The sequence below is a fragment of the Crinia signifera genome, chromosome 7 (assembly GCF_055691185.1).
Source record: "Crinia signifera chromosome 7, ASM5569118v1, whole genome shotgun sequence".
In the NCBI taxonomy this organism is placed as follows: Eukaryota; Metazoa; Chordata; class Amphibia; order Anura; family Myobatrachidae; genus Crinia; species Crinia signifera.
The window spans coordinates 179513192-179531926 of record NC_139223.1 but is presented as its reverse complement, the minus strand read 5'-3'; the positions used below and the strand labels follow the sequence as shown (position 1 = coordinate 179531926).

The following is an 18735-nucleotide window of genomic DNA, read 5'->3' as shown; positions in this document are numbered from 1 at the left end:
CCTTACCCCTCCTCATGCCGCCGCTGCCGCATTCCCGCAGCGCAGATCTCCTCCTGGCTCTGGACCGTCTCCACCTGACCTGCAGTGCTAATGAAAGCCGCTCCTCACAAAATGGCTGCCCCCATACAGCAGACAGTTTTTTAGGGATGCTAGAGGAGGCGGTGGCCTCTCCTCTCCGCTCCTCACAAAATGGCTGCCCCCATACAGCAGACAGTTTTTTAGGGATGCTAGAGGAGGCGGTGGCCTCTCCTCTCCGCTCCTCACAAAATGGCTGCCCCCATACAGCAGACAGTTTTTTAGGGATGCTAGAGGAGGCGGTGGCCCCCTCTAGCATCCTTAAAAACTGTCTGCTATAATATAATAGTAATAATGGATACTGCTATAATATAATATATTATATGCTATATGGATATATGCTATATGGATACTGCTATAATATATATATGCTATATGGATACTGCTATAATATATATGCTATATGGATACTGCTATAATATAATAATGGATACTGTAATATATTTCATCTAAACGCAGCACACCAACCGCTCGCAGATTTCACCCACACGCATGCGAATGGACGTTTTGCATAAACACCCATTCACAGCTTGCGTGGGGGGCAAAAATCATTAGAGGGTGCGCGCCCATCAAATGATTTCTCCAGCCCTCGCAGATCTAAGTCAGTCTCTGTTGACTTACTGTAGATCTGCGGTGCCCCTGTACGTGAAGAGGGCGGGCAGCTGACATCCGGACGCGTAGTGTCGAGAAACAGCCGTCAACTCGACAATCCTCTGGCGTTTTCGACAAAACAGATCCATCTTGATTTAACGTCAGATCTGTTTTGACGAAATCCGCCTTCGATGCTGTTGGAAACGGCAGCATTGAATAGGCGGCAGGCGCTAATTCCCCTGTTGGAAATAGCGACCGACATTGAATGGCCCCCTGTATCTCTGAAATGTGCTTCCTTGGATGTTCAGCATGATGTACACCAGCCCTGATTACTCACCTTTTCTTCACAGTGTGTAAGAAAGCAATGGCTCCGGCCCGGTCCTCATTTAGAAACCGGTGGTACATACACATGGCCTTAATAAATCCAAATACTTCTTCCAGGGATATGTGATACACTTCTGTAATGTCAGTAAACCTATAAAAATGAAATACACAATACAGAAACCACCAATATAAATCTGTGAGGTCACAAAAGGTATCATGAGTTTGTTTATACCACTGTATATTTATACATGAAATCTAATGACAGTTGCCATATACTGTGAATTACTGCCCCGTGGGGGTATTTCAGATGCGGTCTGGGGCATCAACAGATTGACGGGCCCCGGTAAATTAAAGAGGGGCGTGGCTACTGGACAGGGTGTGTCCTCTGGAGGGGGCGTGGCCACATTCCTGTTGGGAAAACAGTAAACAAGAGAGAGATGACAGGCTGCTGCTGCAGTTGTCTCTATCCCCGGCTCAAAGTTGTCCTGCTATTAATATATATAAATAATTAATTAAGACTAAGCAACTTACATGAAGTCTGTGAGGCATGCTAATTGCAAATATTGTTGATATTTAAGATTTCACTTGTACCTTTGCTTATCAGCAAATGGCAGGGCCTCAAACATTTCCTGATACATGGATTTCACAATGTCAGCGTTCTTTCCTACTAATGTCATAAGGTGATCGAAAGCCTGTGGAAACAAAATGTCAATAACGTGATTAGCAAGCTTTTACAGAAGACTCGATAATATAATATAATAAAGGTACAGTGCTTATGTCAAGGATGAACTAGACTATAATGTGTGCATATCATTTCAGATGAAGATACTGTGTCTGACAGTGTGCATCACATACCAATGGAGGTCGAGTCTGTTTTGTTGAAAAATGGATGCGTTTTCACCAATCTACATCCTTTCCAATATTTTAGATGTTGTGTTATTGTCGGAAGAAACAAAAACCGGCCCAGGATTCCAACTGTCGGGACATTTTGAAATTCGAAATCCCGTACTGAATACCCCCATAGTGTTAAATGTAAAACAATGAATTGGGTGCATTCAAATATGGGTGTGGTATGACTGCTCGACGATCGGAATCCTGACAGTTAGTATACCGACATCGGATTTATGACTGCCAGTGCTCCAACAGGGGGACGAGCGCAAAGAAGCCCCTTGCCATGCTGCGGGCTCGGTGGCTCGCTTCACTCACCATAGGTTCTATTCTCCCCTGTCAGTCTGGATCCCACCGTCAAAGCACTGTCAGTCGGGATTCTGATGTCGGTATACTGAGTGTTGGGATCCCGATTGTTGGGCAGTCATCTGGCACCCTTCAAATTTTAAATATCTTCTACCTCTGAGGAAGTTGGTGTTGTCAATGAAACATGTCAGACCACTAACACTTGCCAAAAGGGCCCTCTCCATCATTGTCCTTTTGTCACCAACCACCTACCCCCCTAACGTGGGTCATACCACAACTCATGCAAGTTTGAGCAGGTGCACCTTGTAGACCTGCACTCTTCGGAACTAATTCAGGATTGCTTGTAGTGATCCGAATAAGGCCCCAGCCAGGGGTTAAAGTGAGTTCCACCACCTCTCATGGTGAGATGGAACATTTTAACCTCCACATTGGCCCAGCACAATAATTCGCATAGAAAAGCATTTGGTACTTGTTTCCTAGCACGGTGCCCCCGATGTCCATCGTAGGGCATCTGATCGCATCGCATGCCATATAGCTGCATACGATGCATGCGATGCAATACATTTTTTAATTGTACAATCACCCTGATGGGTGCTTACAATGTTAAATGCACCCCCACGCCACCCCCACTATCAAAGCAAACCCGAAGCGCAAACCCGAAGCATGACGAGCGCAGCGAGCCCGCGAGGGGCGGTGGTACGCGTCCTCCGACCTTTTCCTACCCCCACTATCCACGTCGGCGTGGAGTTGATTTTAGATAGTGTGTCGAATGCAGCGAGCCACCGATCCCGAAGCGTGGCGAGCGGACGCATATTACTTTACATGTATTCCGCGTCCCCTCATCGGGCACGCTGTGCTCGCCACTCTTCGGGCTCGGTGGCTCGCTGCGCTCGCCACACTATCTAAAATCAACTCCACGCCGACGTGGATAGTGGGGGTATGAAAAGGACGGAGGATGCGTACCACCGCTCCTCGCGGGCTCGCTACGCTTCAGGTTGGCGTTGATCCTGGGGGTGGTGTTAACAATGGGGGGCCATTTAAAATTGTAAGGACCCATCAGGGTGCTTGTACAATCAAAAATCGTACACCATCCGATCGTATGCCATTGTATAGCATAGGATGCGATGCAATATTTTATTGTACAATATCGCGTCGCATCGCATACCATCATATACCATATTAAGTGTTATGGTATACGATCCGATGGGCGCCGTGCTAGGAAACAAGTACCAAGCATTCTAGTTTGCAGGGGGGTGCCAAAAACCCTACCACTGCCTCTGTCTCTGCCTAATGGTGGATGGGGGGGAGCATTGCGGGAGCCAATGATCACTGAACAGATGCTGCACCCATGTGCACAGTATCTAACAGTGTGGGGAGTTGAGTCAGGGGGGTTGGCAAGCTACTCAAACAATGCTTGGAACACACCCTAAATAACATTCTATTTTTCCTTCTTCTGCATATTGCTCCCCAAAAATCGTCACAAAGTGAAGTAGTCAGATATACACAGCGATGTGTCAGCAATGTGTGCTAAATGATCTGTCAGGGCCAGTGTTCTCTGACCGGCGATTAACCCCTTGAGTGGTGGGTTTTGCTGGGGCAGGACAAACCTACCAGGGCAGGTATGTCCTGCCCCAGCAAAGTCCACCACAGGAATTCGGAAGTCCCCTTCCCTCTGCTCTGGCGTTAGTACGCCGGAGCTTCCCTGCTGCCGCTGTCCCCGCTGCCTTAGCCGCCTGTCACATTCAGCAGTGACGTCGGCTGCAGGCTGGGTGATTTTCGCGGTGGCTCGGGAGGACTCGGGTGCCTGAGAGCTCCTGAATCACTCCGAGCCGGGCCGACCATACCCAAGCCTGCCGCCGACGTCACTGTAAAATGAGTGATGGCTGGCTGGCGGGTCAAGGGAGCTCCGGCATACCGATCGCCGGAGCAAAGGTGATGGGGGGGGGACTGCAAGGTTGTGACGGGGGGGTGGGATCTAGAGGTGCTGTGCCAGTGGTGCACACCTGGACAACACTGGCACACAGGGGCGGATCCAGGATAAAATTACAGGGGGGGGCACCATGATAAAAAAGGTTTAGGTGGGGGAGGGGCGGTGTTAGTGGTTCCAGTGTACATGCTAAGAGACCAGCAGAGAGAGGGTGGGAATGGGATTAAAAATAGGCCCTGTCATTTAAAGTATGCAGGCCCACCATGGCGACAAAAGTGAAGGATGTAGTTGTGCGCGCCGAAGGCGCGCTCTGGAAAAGGGTGTGTGGCCACTCAACAGGGGGCATGTCCTTGAGTGTAGTGTACAACACCATATACAACTTATACACATTATGCAACAAAATACTAGACCCTTACACATGATGCCAAATGGAATGAGCCAAAATTGACATAATGCCACATGGATTGTGTCAAAATTCACATAATGCCACACGGATTGAGCCAAAATTGACATAATAACACATGGATTGAGCCAAAATTCACATAATGCCAAATGGATTGAGCCAAAATTCACATAATGCCACATGGATTGTGTCAAAATTCACATAATGCCACACGGATTGAGCCAAAATTGACATAATAACACATGGATTGAGCCAAAATTCACATAATGCCAAATGGATTGAGCCAAAATTCACATAATGCCACATGGATTGAGCCAAAATTCACATAATGCCACACGGATTGAGCCAAAATTCACATAATGCCACATGGATTGAGACAAAATTCACATAATGCCACATGAATTGAGCCAAAATTCACATAATGCCACACGGATTGAGCCAGAATTCACATAATGCCACACAGATTAAGCCAAAATTCACAATACACTTCATAAACAGGGACATTGTCCACCAAAGGCGCGCATTAAACATTTACACCATAATGTCCATTACACGTTAAGTCACACGCCAATATGTCCATTATGTATTATGCCAAACACCATAATGCCTATTAAAAATTATGCTACATAAGTGCTTCTTATCTACATGCTCATTGCCAAGGTTTCCATGCTCATTGCCAGAGGTTACATGCTCGTTGCCATGTGGGATTACATGCTCATTGCCAAGGGGGAATACATGCTCGCGGTACATGGGGGACAGCCGCCGCCAGGCAGAAGTGATAGCCACTGACAGTGGCAGAGCCTGGCTGTATTCAGAGCACTGCAGGTCCCGGCTATTTGAAATAATACCCCTTTTACACCAGAAAATGCATTCCCAGGTTGGCCCCTTTTACACAAGCCTACTCCCTGCATTTTCTGGTGTGAGGGAGAGAGAAAACCACCCCTCCCCCCTTTAACCAGTTATCTCATTTAACCGGTTATATCTTCGGAACCAACTAACCCATTTACATGAGACAAGTATCATATTGAAGAACTTTTGAGTGGGCTTTGAATGATTTTGGTCCAGTGAAACTGGAACGTTTGGGTCCAGAGTAATCTGCCCTCAAAGAACATGACCAGCCATTACATTACATTTCAAAAATAAAAAAATCAGTTTACACACAATATCTCTGGAACCGATTGACCGATATGGACCAGCCTGGTATCATTTTGAAGGCCCAGCGATTTGGAATTGAATAAGATCAACCACAAGCTTCTGTGATGCCAGGGGGGGAACTGGCAGCCGTCGGAACCGGGTGGGGGTCGGAATTGATGGGTCCCATATGATGGGTCGGAATTGATTTCCCCTATGGGGAAAAAACGTTACAGCTTTACCAGGCGATATCTCCGGTTCCCGGGGGGGCTAGAGACACGGGGCTGGGCTCGTTGGAAAGCCCTGGTCCTCAGCTACAAAATTAAATGACAGGGGGGGGCAGGTTCCCGGGTGCACCCCCCTAAATCCGCCACTGCTGTCACGCACCTATTGTATATTAGTGGTATGCCCGGAAATTTTCCGGTACAGCCCGCTGCGGCAGCACAGCTGAGCCCGGAAAATTTTCGGGCATACCACTCAAGGGGTTAACAAGATTTATTCAGCACCGCTAACGCTATGGTCCCTACACACAGAGTGATGTAGGGGCACTTTTTAAGCAATGTAGAGAGATCGCTTAGAAAATTCCCGGAAATTGCCCCATGTGTAGACCTCTATATTCATGCTTACAAAATCTATTCTTACCTCATTATATATGTTTGTCAATATCTCTGAACAATTCTTATATTTGATGGCAAACTTTGGATACAGACAATGCAAGGACAGGCAGCCTCTGTTCTTTAGCACACGAGTTACTTCTAGAACAAATTCATCCATGGGGAACCAATGAGTAGCAGCATCTGCATTAATCAGATCCACAGATTCATCTTCCAATGGCATCTTATCAACTGAGGAGACCCTGCAAATAGAACCGTTTATGGACAATCTGAGAGCATTGGGCCTAATTCCTATGTGGTTGGACAGCGCTGTATGGTAAAATAGCAGGAGGTGTCTATTAGAAGAAGATGTCGCGTTCCGCAGTAGTGATCTGACCTGCATCCCACCATCGGGAAGCTTAAGGCACCCAGCTGCTCAAGAGGCCAGGAAATCCTTATTCTATGATGGAGATCTCTGACCTCTTCCCTCCCCCAAAATAGCAGTTACATGCTTCCATTCTCACAAACAGAGGCCGTTGCCACCCCATCGCTGCCCCACTTGAATTGCAGCAGACTGCCAATCCCTGACAGTCTGCTGCCGTCATGCTTCTGATGTCATAGGACCCATTTTTGCATATGCTGAATTGTGCAACAACTACCGTGCATGGATTGCCGCCATTACCAAAGATATTTTCTGGTTTGAGGTTATGCACATTGTATCATAGTAGAGTACAATTATCTAAAAATATAGAATTACTTGCATAGATGTTCATGACCAAGGCATCATCATCACATGTAAAGGTCCAAACACTAGCATAAGCAAGGGGGGTCATAAGAGGGGAGGGGGGTGTTGAGCAATGTCTCAACATTGGCTAGAGCTTATTTCCATCTAAGCCTTGAATTTTTGGTAATGGGAGGAAAGTCGGCTCTCAACTAAGACTTCAGTCTTAGGTGATGGGCTGTCGGTGAGCCCTATCAAAGTCTTGAGTTGTTGGTGATGGGATCGCATTTGACCCATATCTAAGCCTTGAGTTGTTGTTGATGGGCTGCTAGATGGCAAGCCTTGAGTTCTAGGTGATGGGCTGCTAGTTAGCCCTATCTAAGCCTTGAGTTGTTGTTGATGGGCTGCTAGATGGCAAGCCTTGAGTTCTTGGTGATGGGCTGCCAGTTAGCCCTATCTAAGCCTGGAGTTGTTGATGATGGGCTGCTAGATGGCAAGCCTTGAGTTCTAGGTTATGGTCTGCCAGTTAGCCCTATCTAAGCCTCGAGTTGTTGATGGGCTGCTAGACTGCAAGCCTTGAGTTCTAGATGATGGGCTGCCAGTTAGCCCTATCTAAGCCTTGAGTTGTTGTTGATGGGCTGCTAGATGGCAAGCCTTGAGTTCTAGGTTATGTTCTGCCAGTTAGACCTATCTAAGCCTTGAGTTGTTGATGGGCTGCTAGACTGCAATCCTTGAGTTCTAGGTGATGGGCTGCCAGTTAGCCCTATCTAAGCCTTGAGTTGTTGATGGACTGCTAGACTGCAAGCCTTGAGTTCTAGGTGATGGGCTGCCAGTTAACCCTATCTAAGCCTTGAGTTGATGATGGGCTGCTAGACTGCAAGCCTTGAGTTCTAGGTGATGGGCTGCTAGTTAGCCCTATTTAAGCCTTGAGTTGTTCATGGGCTGCTAGACTGCAAGCTTTGAGTTGTTGATGATGGGCTTGTAGTTTGCTTCTATCTAGAGTAGGAATTAAATTATTGGTGATACCCAGGGAGTAGGCCCCTTTTACACTTTGAGTGGTTTATGATGGGCTTGCACTTGACCCCTATCGACATTTTTTACTGTTTGGGGAAAATGGCAATTTTTTTCATAACCATACAGTGCTGTTTTATTCCTTTAATAAATAATTAAAGCTGAACATTTTCCTGCTTATATGTGTCCATGTCTTTGTTGTAGATAACGTCTTGCCTTTATTCCCGTGGTGTAGAAATGTAGGCTGGTACTAGCAGACAGAAAGTATATACTCACTGATAAGTGACGTTCTTATGCGGTGTGAATCTTCTTGCTTCATTAATCTGACTCTCACTTATGTCTATTCCGATCACTTTGCAGAAATGTTCAGCCAAAGGCCGTGTTGATCTTCCCGTACCACAGCCGGCGTCTACCACCAGATCAAAGGGTCGTTCCTTCTGCAAAGAAAATGAACTATCCTTGCATTTATCTATTTAAAAATGTATCTATTCAACCATTTATCTAGTTACTTAGCCCTATCATCGAGTTTCATACTCACCGGGCTGGTCAATCGAGGAGGGGAATGAACGGGGTTTGTGCAAGTGCAGACCCCGAACTTTGGGGAAAGGGCTGAATCGGACCGATACACTTATGACTTCTCCATTAACCCCTTCGATGGTGGGGTTTTTTTAGTGCTCCCCCCATGGCGAGTTTTTTAGGGGGGGGGGGGGCGCTCCGTAAAAAAACCCCACCACTATCTCTTCCAAGACCAGGCAGCCCAGCTGAGCACTATATCAGCTGCTGCCCAGCCCTGCCCCCCGGCAACCTGGCTGTGTGTGGCGTGACGTTACAAGGTCACGTCACACACAGCCTGGGGAGGAGGTGGGGCCAGACAGCCAGATCCGGCCAGCGTCTGAAGCTGAGTTCAGCAATCAGCTCAGCGGCGTTTCCCGGTGCTAAGCATTGGACGGCAATCCCGAGAATTTTTCCGGGTTTGCCAGTCTGGGCACTAAAGCATAGCCCGGAAAAGTCTCGGGAGTGCCAGGGAAGGGGTTAAACATATATGACATTAGAACTTACCTTCTTTTCCAAGAAGCTTATACTAAGGTCTGTAACTTTTTTGGATATCGGAAACATCATTTCCTGATAGACTTTCGAGAATTCTTTATCTCGGAATATTTCAAGTTCCATCTGTAAAGAACTAAACATTGATAGTTGTCAACCAATTGTAATCCCCAAATGATGATATTTCCATTTTTTTAAAAAAACATGGTACTGTTTACCTAGAACGGCGCCCACGATCTATATCGCGGGTATCTTGCCGCAAATCGCAGGCATCGCATGCATCTTATGTGTTTGTAATGTTAAATTACCTTCCAATCAACCAGATCAACCCAATGGACCCGATCTCTACATTCCATCTCTACATTCTTCTGCACTGAAGCACCGTAGCGGTGGCCGACTGCTGCCGCTGGCAGCTGCCACCACACACATTGTGAGTGACAGCTGACCTGGGCCGCTCTCCTACTCATCCATTGTACCCAGTGCCCATCTGCTCTCCCACCCGTGCCCTCCACTACACATGGGCAAATGCTGGCAAAAAAATAAAAAGCGTGTGTGTTTGTGTTAGAGATGGGTCATTCACGTACGTAGCGGATCTTTTGGATGGATCCCATAAAAGAGTGAGCGAGCCGCCGAGCCCAAAAAGGTGATCCTTCGGTCCCAAAAAGGTGATCCGTCATTTCTTTACTTTCAGTTTCGTTTTTCATTCCAATGCATTTGCCTGAGCTTAGCACTGCCACCTGTGGCAGCTGAGATGTACTCCAGAGACTGAGTACAGTGCTGCGACTGCAAGTGAAAGAAAGAATAACAAGGCTGCTGCGGCTAGGGATGGCCATCGATGCAGACGCCATCGTTGGTTGCCATTGATGGTGATTATGCACCCAGCCATCGATCAGTATTTTTACTCTGCCTTTAGTGACAGTTCTTATTTGTTCAGCTCACTGTTTTAAAAAAAAAAAAAAGTTTAAAAAAATGGCAATAAATGATTGTAAAACAAGTTATGTTTTGTTATTATCAAATTACCCCTTTTTTGAAAGTGAGCCAATGAGCCCTCTAAAAGATCCGAATCCTTTCACGGATTGATCACTTGATCCAAGCCCTTCTTAGTGACCCGTTTTGCCCATCTCTTGTTTGTGTGTTTGTCCCCGGGCCTTCACAGCACTGAGGTCATGGCTTCTATTCCCACCATGGCCCTAACTGTGCGGAGTTTGTATACTCTCCCCGTACTTGCGTGGGTTTCCTCCGGGTACTCCGATTTCCTCCCTCATTTCCAAAAATATACAGGTAGGCTAATTGGCTCCAAACAAAAATAACCCTAGAATGTCCGTGTGTGTGTGTGCATGTACATGTGGTAGGGAATATAGATTGTAAGCTCCACTGGGGCAGGGACTGATGTGAATGTTCAAATATTCTCTGTAAAGCGCTGCGGAATATGTCTGCGCTATATAAGAAACTGTTAATAAATAAATAGAAAATAGCCTCCCTCTAAAGAGATGAGCAGTTTATAGATGAGTTTCCCAGGAAGTGAGCGCTAAAAGCTACTTTTGCACGATTTATTTTATATATAAAAAAAAACTATGTACAGCTCTGATTTGTAAAGATATATCCATTTCTTACTGTCTCTGTACTTCACGAGCTGTATGAACAATGAGAGCCTCGGCATCTTTTTCTGGTTTTGGTTTTCGAGATGTATCTCCCTCCAGTTTTAGATCTGTATTTGGTTTTGCCAAAACCACCCTTGTTGATTTTGGATCTGTATTGTTTTATCAAAAAATCATAAACACAGCTAAAGTCACCAGATTTTGGCCTGTTTTTTATGTGCCTACTGTAGAATTTACCTCAATAGAATAAATTTCCACTGATTTTCAGTTGATTTGGACGACCTCAATACAATCACTGCACCGTTGTGGTTGTCAAGTGGAGATTCAAGACTATCCCAAAAAGAACATGGCAGAATATTGTGCAGCCTCAGATTTTTTTAATATTGCGGTAAATTCCACAGAGGCCGAGGTTTAGTCTTGGCGGATGTAGTGCGTTAAGAAAATGTGGTTCAAGGACAATTAGAGGACAGAAATGCATATACAGATGTGTCCAAATACAGTACATCTTGGCTTTTTTTCTCAATTTGTCACAACATGTAAAACACGGCTTAGCTGTTTTTCCAAATGTAGCAAGTAGATAGAGTCTAAAAATTTTCTGAAGCAGTAGAACTTAGACTTAGAACTAGATTAGAGAAGCAAATTTTTAGAAAAATCACAAAGCGTGTTTTCCATATTGTGCCATACATGGTGCAGTAAAACCAAGATGTACGTGGACACATCTGTAGAAAACATAAGAAAGATCTAATGGAAAACTTTTTAAAGGATTTAAGAGCTATGATAGATATGTATGCATCCAATGGCACACTGAGCACCATTGGTATCAACCTTTTTTAATGAATGATACTCCACAGCTATTTTTATGTTACCTTTGCAGCATAAAGGGATGGTATATCCCCCAGGATGGCCCATAGTTTTTGGTATTGATCCAATCCTGACAAATGTATCACAATTGATAGATTTCCACATTCAGTTGATAGATTTCGAAAAAGAAATTGCATTTCAAAGAGGCCAGTGATATGTTAAACAAATTGAAAAACATTGAGTGGGGGTAAAAATGTATTCTAGTTAATGTGGGCATGAGTTTGCTGCACAATATATAGTGGCTAAATACACACAAGGATTTGAGGCATTTTCTGAATACCTAATAAAGTCAGTCACAGATCAGATTATCAGTTATAAAAGTTCCTTATGGTTGGAAATTTATTTAATTCTACAAAATATTATTTTATATTTTATTCAAACAGGCATGGCCATGGGAACCAGGTTTGCCCCTAGTGTTGCTACTATTTTTCTAGTCAAAAGGGAGGATGATTTTATATTGCATAACAAGAAACTATTTCAAGCAAACCTGGAGTCATGGTCACAGTACATACTGAAGGTGACATTTTGACTTTTTTATTTGGGGATGAACAGTAATGAAATATAAAAATGTGAATATTGAATTAACACTTGATATATCGATATTATACTATTAAGATAGAAAACAGCTACTGATTTAAGTATTAAGGGAAAAAAAATATTTGATAAAAAAAGGCTAGAATCCCATATTCCACCCACAATGGCAAATGATGGCTCTGACCATTACCCCGTTTTTCTAGTAGTGGTTATACTACTGATATCTTAGGTATTGTACCAGAATAATTCCCACCAAAGAACCCAGGATCAGTTCTAGACCAGCCACCATTCTCATTCTTACTGTACTTCAAGAGCCAATCCTATCCCCAACTTTTCTTAATTTTTAGCAGTATGCAATGCTCCTCAACATGCTACTCTTCTTCAATGGCATGGCGTTGATAAAACGCCATGCTACTCGTCTTCAATGGCGTGTTGATAAAAGACTGCAACTGGCAACCTGCAATGACGGGAAGTGTATACCAGCCTCTGCTATTGTTTTTTTAGGAAGGCTGGTCAGGTTTAACAAAATTCCCCAATTTTACAGCGACACCTCTACTACTACTACTCAATCGCATACAGTTTATTTTAAATTATGTAGTCATTATAAGACAATAACTTTGTTGTATTTCATAATGTTGACACAATACGGATAGCTATGATATGACATTCTTAAAACATTGACAAAAAACATATTGGCGTTCTCAAAAAGTCAATACAGTATGTTCATAATGTTGACAAGTGAAATGCCGATAGTCAGAATGTTGATTTTAGGGTTAGGCTTCAGGATGGGAGGATGCAGGGCTGGAGGTGGGGGATTTAGTTTAAGGCAGTGGTTCCCAAACTTTTTGGACTCACGGCACCCAATAGTATCAGAATTGTTTTCGTCGCGCCCCTAGTCCAAAAGCTTCTTATTGAGTTATTTAGAAAAATATATGAAATTAAATAAATTATGTTTATATGTTACCTTTATAACCAGTTATGTGGTGAGGGGAAGAATTCTGTTTGTCCATACAATTTATGATGGATGCCACTAGCTTTGGTTTTTCCCATTATTTCTCCCATGAATAACTTCAATTGGTGCAGGTCCTCCAACCAAGGGCACCCTGCAAGTGGTCCGAGGCACCCCACCCAGAGGTTCTTTGTTCATGGATAGATTCAGAGGAAATCACAGCTTCAAAAATGCCGTTCCATTTCTGCTGCCCTGCCCATGTGTTTGCATATAGTACAGGACAGTCCCCTGGCTGTGAGAGGTACAAATGTCATTATAGGATCCTGATAATGAAAAAAATTGGTAGCCCATACTGTATGTTTCAAATACAGTAGCTTACACTTTGCAGTCATATCCCATTCAAAGGCAAACTCATAATAACTTTTTCTGTTGATGTGTTTGTGTTGTAACATAGAATTTTTTAGATATCTAATAAAGTTATATTTTACTACACGTATACAAGTGCGGCCCAAAAAGAAGTGGTCTTCCTCTGTTGTTGGGGTAACACTGAGGGGGAAATTTACTAAGATGGGAGTTATATTACACATGGGATGTTGCTATGGGCAACTAATCAGAATATACTTCTTATTAATTTAGCACAGTGGCGTAACAATGGAGGGTGCAGGGGATGCGGTTGCTATGGGGCCCGGCGGGTGGGGGGGGGCCAAGACCAAGCTAGCAATCCCCTGCACCCTTTTAATTTTCTTAAATAGCGCTGTTGTCCCTGTGTCCATGCCCCCAGGGACAGTCTTCTTTGTATAATGGAATGAAGGGGCTGGCAGCAGAATTAAAACGCAGCGCTGGAGGAAGTGGTCCACACTCTAGTGACGAGCCAGCGTCGGTGCGAAATAAAAACAGCGCCTGACCTGTCTATTCAGGCTGCCGGCGCAGATTACATGAGAACAAGCGCGGTGGGATGCAAGTGGAGACCCATGGTGTGCAGAGGAGACCGGCGCAGCAGTGCGGGGACCTGGTGTTGTGCAAGTTCAGACCCAGCACAGTAGTGCGGAGACCAGGTGGTGCGGGGACCCGTCTGTGTGGACCGGCGACCTGGCAGTTTCCGGAGGTACACGGCGGCACCTTTACTAGGGAGGGGGCTGTTGAGGAAGTATACAGCGGCAGGACTATGTAAACCACAGCGGCACCTTTGCTAAAAGGGGGGGTGAAGTGGAAGGTGCATAGCGCCATCTACACTGTCTCTCCACAACACTCTTTCTGGCAGCCCCCCTCTATATTGCACAGTCTCTCTCTCTCTGGTGCCCTCTATATTTAGCCCTGTCTCACCACAACACCCTGCAACCCCCCCCCCCCTCTCGCGGACACCCACCTCTTCCCCCGTCCCTCGCAGACACTCTTTCCCCCCTGTCTCTCACTGACACTCACCCCTACTCACGCTCTGTTATTCTCTCTTTCTTTCTTTTTACAAAAAGCCCTCTCCCCCTTTCTCTCTCCCCAACACCCTTTGTCTCTTACTCTATTACTCTTTCTTCTGCACCCCCTTCCCAAATATGGACATTATAGTGACATTGAGGGGGGGGGGGGGGGCCTTCCAAGATTTTGCTATGGGGCCCACATCCTTCTTGTTACGCCCCTGATTTAGCACCTTCTAGAAGATAACAGATATTATCTGATTGGTTGCCCTTGGCAACATCCCATCTGAATTAGAACTCCCATCTTAGTAAATTTCCCCAAGAGACTAGTCTGATTTCAGGGGAAATCAAACTGCAAATGAGTAATTAGTTCCATATCGAGTTCAAATATACATTTGGTGATGATATAGTAGACCAGGGGTGGCCAAACCTGTCCTGTAGGATCTACCAACAGCTAATGTATATCAGGCAACCTGTGGATCTATAGTAGGAATAAATGCAGCAGGTTTGAAAATGTGACAGTAGTGACTACAGCTGTGCACCAGCTAGGTGATCTGGGGAATGTGACAGTTAGTAATGACTACAGCTGTGCACCAGCTAGGTGATCTGGGGAATGTGACAGTTAGTAATGACTTAACTTGTGCACCAGATAGGGTATCTGGGGAATGTGACAGTTCGTAATGACTACAGCTGTGCCTCAGCTAGGTGATCTGGGGAATGTGACAGTTAGTAATGACTGCACCTGTGCACCAGCTAGGTGATCTGGGGAATGTGACAGTTAGTAGTGACTACAGCTGTGCCTCAGCTAGGTGATCTGGGGAATGTGACAGTTATGACTACAGCTGTGCACCAGCTAGGTGGTCTGGGAAATGTGACACTTAGTAATGACTACAGCTGTGCACCAGCTAGGTGATCTGGGGAATGTGACAGTTAGTAATGACTGCACCTGTGCACCAGCTAGGTGATCTGGGAAATGGGACAGGTAGTAATGACTACAGCTGTGCACCAGCTAGGTGATCTGGAAAATCGGACAGTTAGTAATGACTACAGCTGTGCACCAGCTAGGTGATCTGGGAAATGTGACAGTTAGTAATGACTACAGCTGTGCACCAGCTAGGTGATCTGGGAAATGTGACCGTTAGTAATGACTACAGCTGTGCACCAGCTAGGTGATCTGGGAAATGTAACAGTTAGTAATGACTACAGCTGTGTAACAGCTAGGTGATCTGGGGAATGTGACAGGTAGTAATGACTACAGCTGTGCACCAGCTAGGTGATCTGGGGAATGTGACAGTTAGTAATGACTACAGCTGTACATCAGCTAGGTGGTCTGGGAAATGTGACAGGTAGTAATGACTACAGCTGTGCACCAGCTAGGTGATCTGGGGAATGTGACAGTTAGTAATGACTACACCTGTGCACCAGCTAGATGATCTGGGGAATGTGACAGTTAGTAATGACTACAGCTGTGCACCAGCTAGGTGGTTTGGAAAACGTGGACCGTTGGTAGATCTTGAGGACTGGTTTGGCCACCCCGGTAGTAGAACAATGCAAATGTTACATACCTGCTACTAGTCTCCGTTCTGCCCTTGTGACTGCTCAGTGTGTTTACACAACTTGATGAAAGTTATCCCCTGTAGTCAGTATTCAGTTATGTACACAGCTATAAAGGCAGGATGTTTGACATAACTGGTTTGACTATACAAGCCCAGCCTCTTCATCAGCATACTGCCAGAACAGGAGCCCTGGGGGTTCCCACTGCCTTATGAGTAGGGTTGGCAGTGGCACCTGACCCGGATTTCCAGGATTGTCCAGGATTTGGTAACTCTCCAGGAGGCTTTTGCAGTCACCCGGATCCCGTACAGGCAGGGGAGTGATGTTCAGCGCAGGCGCATTTCTGCACATATGTAAATGCTGGGTGCGTTCGCACCTAGCAGTGTGGGTGGGGGCATGGGGGGCAGCGAAGGGTCACGCCCATAGGAAAATCTTTCATTACTTCTTAGTGGTGAGTGCCCTGTGAATTTGCTTGCTGGACTATACATTATCTATAGATACAGATGGAGCACCTGTTGCACGCCGCCGTCCGGGTATCCCTGCACCCGGACGGACGGCGAGTGCAGCATCATCTGACGCGGCGGGGGACGTTGCCGGGCAGCGTCCCAAGCCTCACTCTGAGGCTAAGCGTCGGGGCGTTGCTAGGCAACGTCCCCGAGCTTCCGCCCGGCGGCCAGGGACGCGCGCGCCTGACGTCAGTTTAAATAAATAGCCGGCGTCTGCTGGGCACAGACGCCGGTTATAGCTTTATGCATAAGACCTGGCTGCATCGGGGTCGGAGCGGGCTTAACTCGCTCCTTCGAACGCGGCGGCCACAGGTGAAGCCTAGCTCCGCAGGGGTTTGCCATCTGCCTCGGGGACTCAACAGAGAGAGTGTAGGACCCGCTGTGGCCGTCCTAACCGGCGGTCCCGGCTGTGGGCTCACGCCTTATCATCTCACCGTCTGGAACCCGTATAGTCCCTGGTGCCCAGGCCAGGGCAGCGTAACATTATAACCGGCCCAATAAAGACAGGTCTCCCCTGTCAAATACCAGGAGGGGTAGTTATTTGGGTCGTTTGGTATTATGAGTACCCCGTCTCAGACGTTTTCTGATCAGCTTCAAGGGCTTACTAAGATGGTCCGGGAATTGTCCTTGAAGGTAGCGTCCCAAGAGCAGAGGACGCGACCTCCAGACTCAGGGGGTTCAGATCCCAAAATGAACTTGCCTGATTGGTTCTCTGGAGACCGCAAAACCTTTTTTAATTTTCGTGAGAGTTGCAAGTTGTATTTTTGGCTCAAAACACGCTCCTTCTCATCCGAGGCCCAGCGTATTGGACTAGTTATCTCTTTGCTCCAGGGTGACCCCCAGACCTGGGCCTTTGGATTGCCTTCGGACAGCCCAGCCCTGGCCTCCGTAGACAGTTTCTTCAGTTCTCTCGGGTTGTATGATGATCCCGACCATGAAGCCTCAGCAGAGACCCATCTTAGAGCCCTTAGGCAAAGGAAAGACCCAGCTGAGGTTTATTGTACCGAGTTCCGCCGATGGGCGAATGATTGCGGGTGGAACGACCCTGCATTACGCAGTCAGTTTCGTTGCGGTCTTTCCGATGAGATCAAGGATTGTCTCATTCAATACCCGGCACCTAAAACATTGGACAAGTTAATGGAACTAGCCATTAAAATTGACCGTCGCCTCCGTGAGCGGAGGTCGGAACGGGGCTCGCTCACTCGGGTGGTTCCCTATGTTCCGATGACCCCTGAGGAAAGTGAGGAGCCCATGCAACTTGGGGCAGCTCGCATTTCCCCCGGAAGAAAGGGCTCGTCGATTGAGCTCAGGTCTGTGTTTATACTGTGGCTGTAAGGGTCACATCTTAAGAAATTGCCCCAATAGGCCAGTAAAAGGCCGGGCCAAGTGAACGAAGAGAGGGTTCACTTTGGCCTCCAGCTCTTTTCCTCTCTAGATTCATTACTAATCCCGGGGCATATTTCTTTTCAAGGGGGTAATTTTTCGGGGTCAGTATTTATTGACAGCGGCGCGGCTGGTAATTTCCTGGACTCTTCCCTCGCCCAGAGTTTGGGGATTCCGCAACTCCAGCTTCCTATCCCCATTACCTTACGGGGCTTAGATGGTGGGGTTCTGTCCAATGGGGCCGTTACATTTCAGACTCCACCCATACAATTGACCATTGGCCTATTTCACCAGGAGGAGATCACCTTCTTGTTAACCTCATGTCCTTCGGTACCCATCGTATTGGGTTTCCCCTGGTTGAGAAAACACAATCCCATCATTGATTGGCGTCTTGGGGAGATTACCCAGTGGAACACCAATTGTCAGCAGAAGTGCCTTCATATCTCGCTCCCTCTGAAATCCACCTCGTTAGCGGGGATTCCCATTCCCTACTGGGATTACTCAGACGTGTTTTCAAAGGGTAAGGCCGACAGTTTACCTCCACATCGGCCATACGACTGTGCCATCCAATTGGTCCCCAACGCGCCATTGCCCAAGAGTAGACTTTATGCATTATCTCTCCCGGAGACAAAGGCCATGGATGAGTACATCCAAGAAAGTTTGTCCAAGGGGTTTATTCGGCCCTCTAAATCTCCGCTCAGCGCCGGCTTCTTCTTTGTGGAAAAGAAGGATGGTTCTTTGAGGCCGTGCATAGATTTCCGTGCCCTTAATAAAATTACGGTGAAAAACACCTATCCCCTTCCTTTAATTACGGTGCTGTTTGATCAACTACGTTCCGCTACCAATTTTTCTAAAATTGACCTTAGGGGGGCTTATAACCTCATAAGAATCCTGGAAGGGGACGAGTGGAAAACAGCATTCAGTACT

General features: G+C 46.3%; 1 protein-coding gene across 3 annotated transcripts in view; it reads right to left on the bottom strand.

Annotated features, from left to right (window-relative positions):
* The window catches only part of LOC146019646 (putative methyltransferase DDB_G0268948), a 51559-nt gene that overhangs the window by 4513 nt on the left and 28311 nt on the right, over positions 1–18735 (bottom strand). For all 3 annotated transcript variants that reach the window (XM_083152145.1, XM_083152147.1, XM_083152148.1), the window contains 5 exons: positions 9030–9150; positions 8247–8407; positions 6288–6501; positions 1582–1682; positions 1004–1141 (listed from right to left, as the gene is read on the bottom strand). In XM_083152145.1, coding sequence (XP_083008271.1) covers positions 1004–1141; positions 1582–1682; positions 6288–6501; positions 8247–8407; positions 9030–9150 — 735 coding nt within the window. The remainder of the gene's footprint in view (positions 1–1003; positions 1142–1581; positions 1683–6287; positions 6502–8246; positions 8408–9029; positions 9151–18735) is intronic.